Source organism: Mesitornis unicolor, unplaced genomic scaffold, assembly GCF_000695765.1.
Source record: "Mesitornis unicolor isolate BGI_N332 unplaced genomic scaffold, ASM69576v1 scaffold36424, whole genome shotgun sequence".
Lineage (NCBI taxonomy): Eukaryota > Metazoa > Chordata > Aves > Mesitornithiformes > Mesitornithidae > Mesitornis > Mesitornis unicolor.
The window spans coordinates 1,866-2,533 of record NW_010181393.1 but is presented as its reverse complement, the minus strand read 5'-3'; the positions used below and the strand labels follow the sequence as shown (position 1 = coordinate 2,533).

Genomic DNA, 668 nt, shown 5'->3' with positions numbered 1-668 from the left:
TCTGGAGCAGCAGGAGGGGAGAGACTGGTGACTGCTGGCCCAGCTGGGCTCCGCTGCCTCCTCACCAGCGTCCAGCTCCGAGGCACCTCAGGACACCCCACTGACCTTGTGTCCTGGCTGTTCCATGACTGTGTCCCCATCCCTACCAGCAGGCACTCACCAATCAGCCCCACGAGCTCCTCATCCACCAGCATGAGGGTGAGCGAAACCCCGGCCATCTCCAGTGCCGTCATGAAGGAGCCCACCAAGGCCCGGGCGATGTGGATGCCTCGGCTCTCTGGGGGCACCGGGAGGGGGGTCCATGAGTAAGAAGGGAGGTTACAGGAAAGGTCCCCAGGAGCAGAAGGGCCAGAACCAGGGCATGGTGCCCCAAAATCCACCTCTGCACTCACCCAAGTGGCGCACGGCCGCGCCGGCCACAATGGCCAGCTCCAGGCAGGACAGCCCGCCCAGGTTGTTCACTACCAGCACCACAGAGGCTCCTGCAGGGGAGGGGACACAGTGAGACCCTCACCTAGGGAGTTCAGGGGGGCCATGGAGGGCCAGGGGGACTCACCAGGGCTCAAGGGCAGGCGGGAGGCGTTGGAGGGGTCCGTCATGTGTGCCAGCATCGTCTCCCCTGCCTCATCTGCTGGCAGCAGCTGAGGGGGCACAGGGGGACCATGAGG

The 668-nt window shown here is 65.4% G+C and overlaps 1 protein-coding gene across 1 annotated transcript in view; it reads right to left on the bottom strand.

The window, feature by feature from the left end:
• The window catches only part of DAK (dihydroxyacetone kinase 2 homolog (S. cerevisiae)), a 4,543-nt gene that overhangs the window by 2,416 nt on the left and 1,459 nt on the right, over positions 1-668 (bottom strand). The window contains 3 exon segments of the mRNA XM_010183417.1: positions 161-277; positions 393-482; positions 557-641. Of these exon segments, the coding sequence (XP_010181719.1) occupies positions 161-277; positions 393-482; positions 557-641 (292 nt within the window).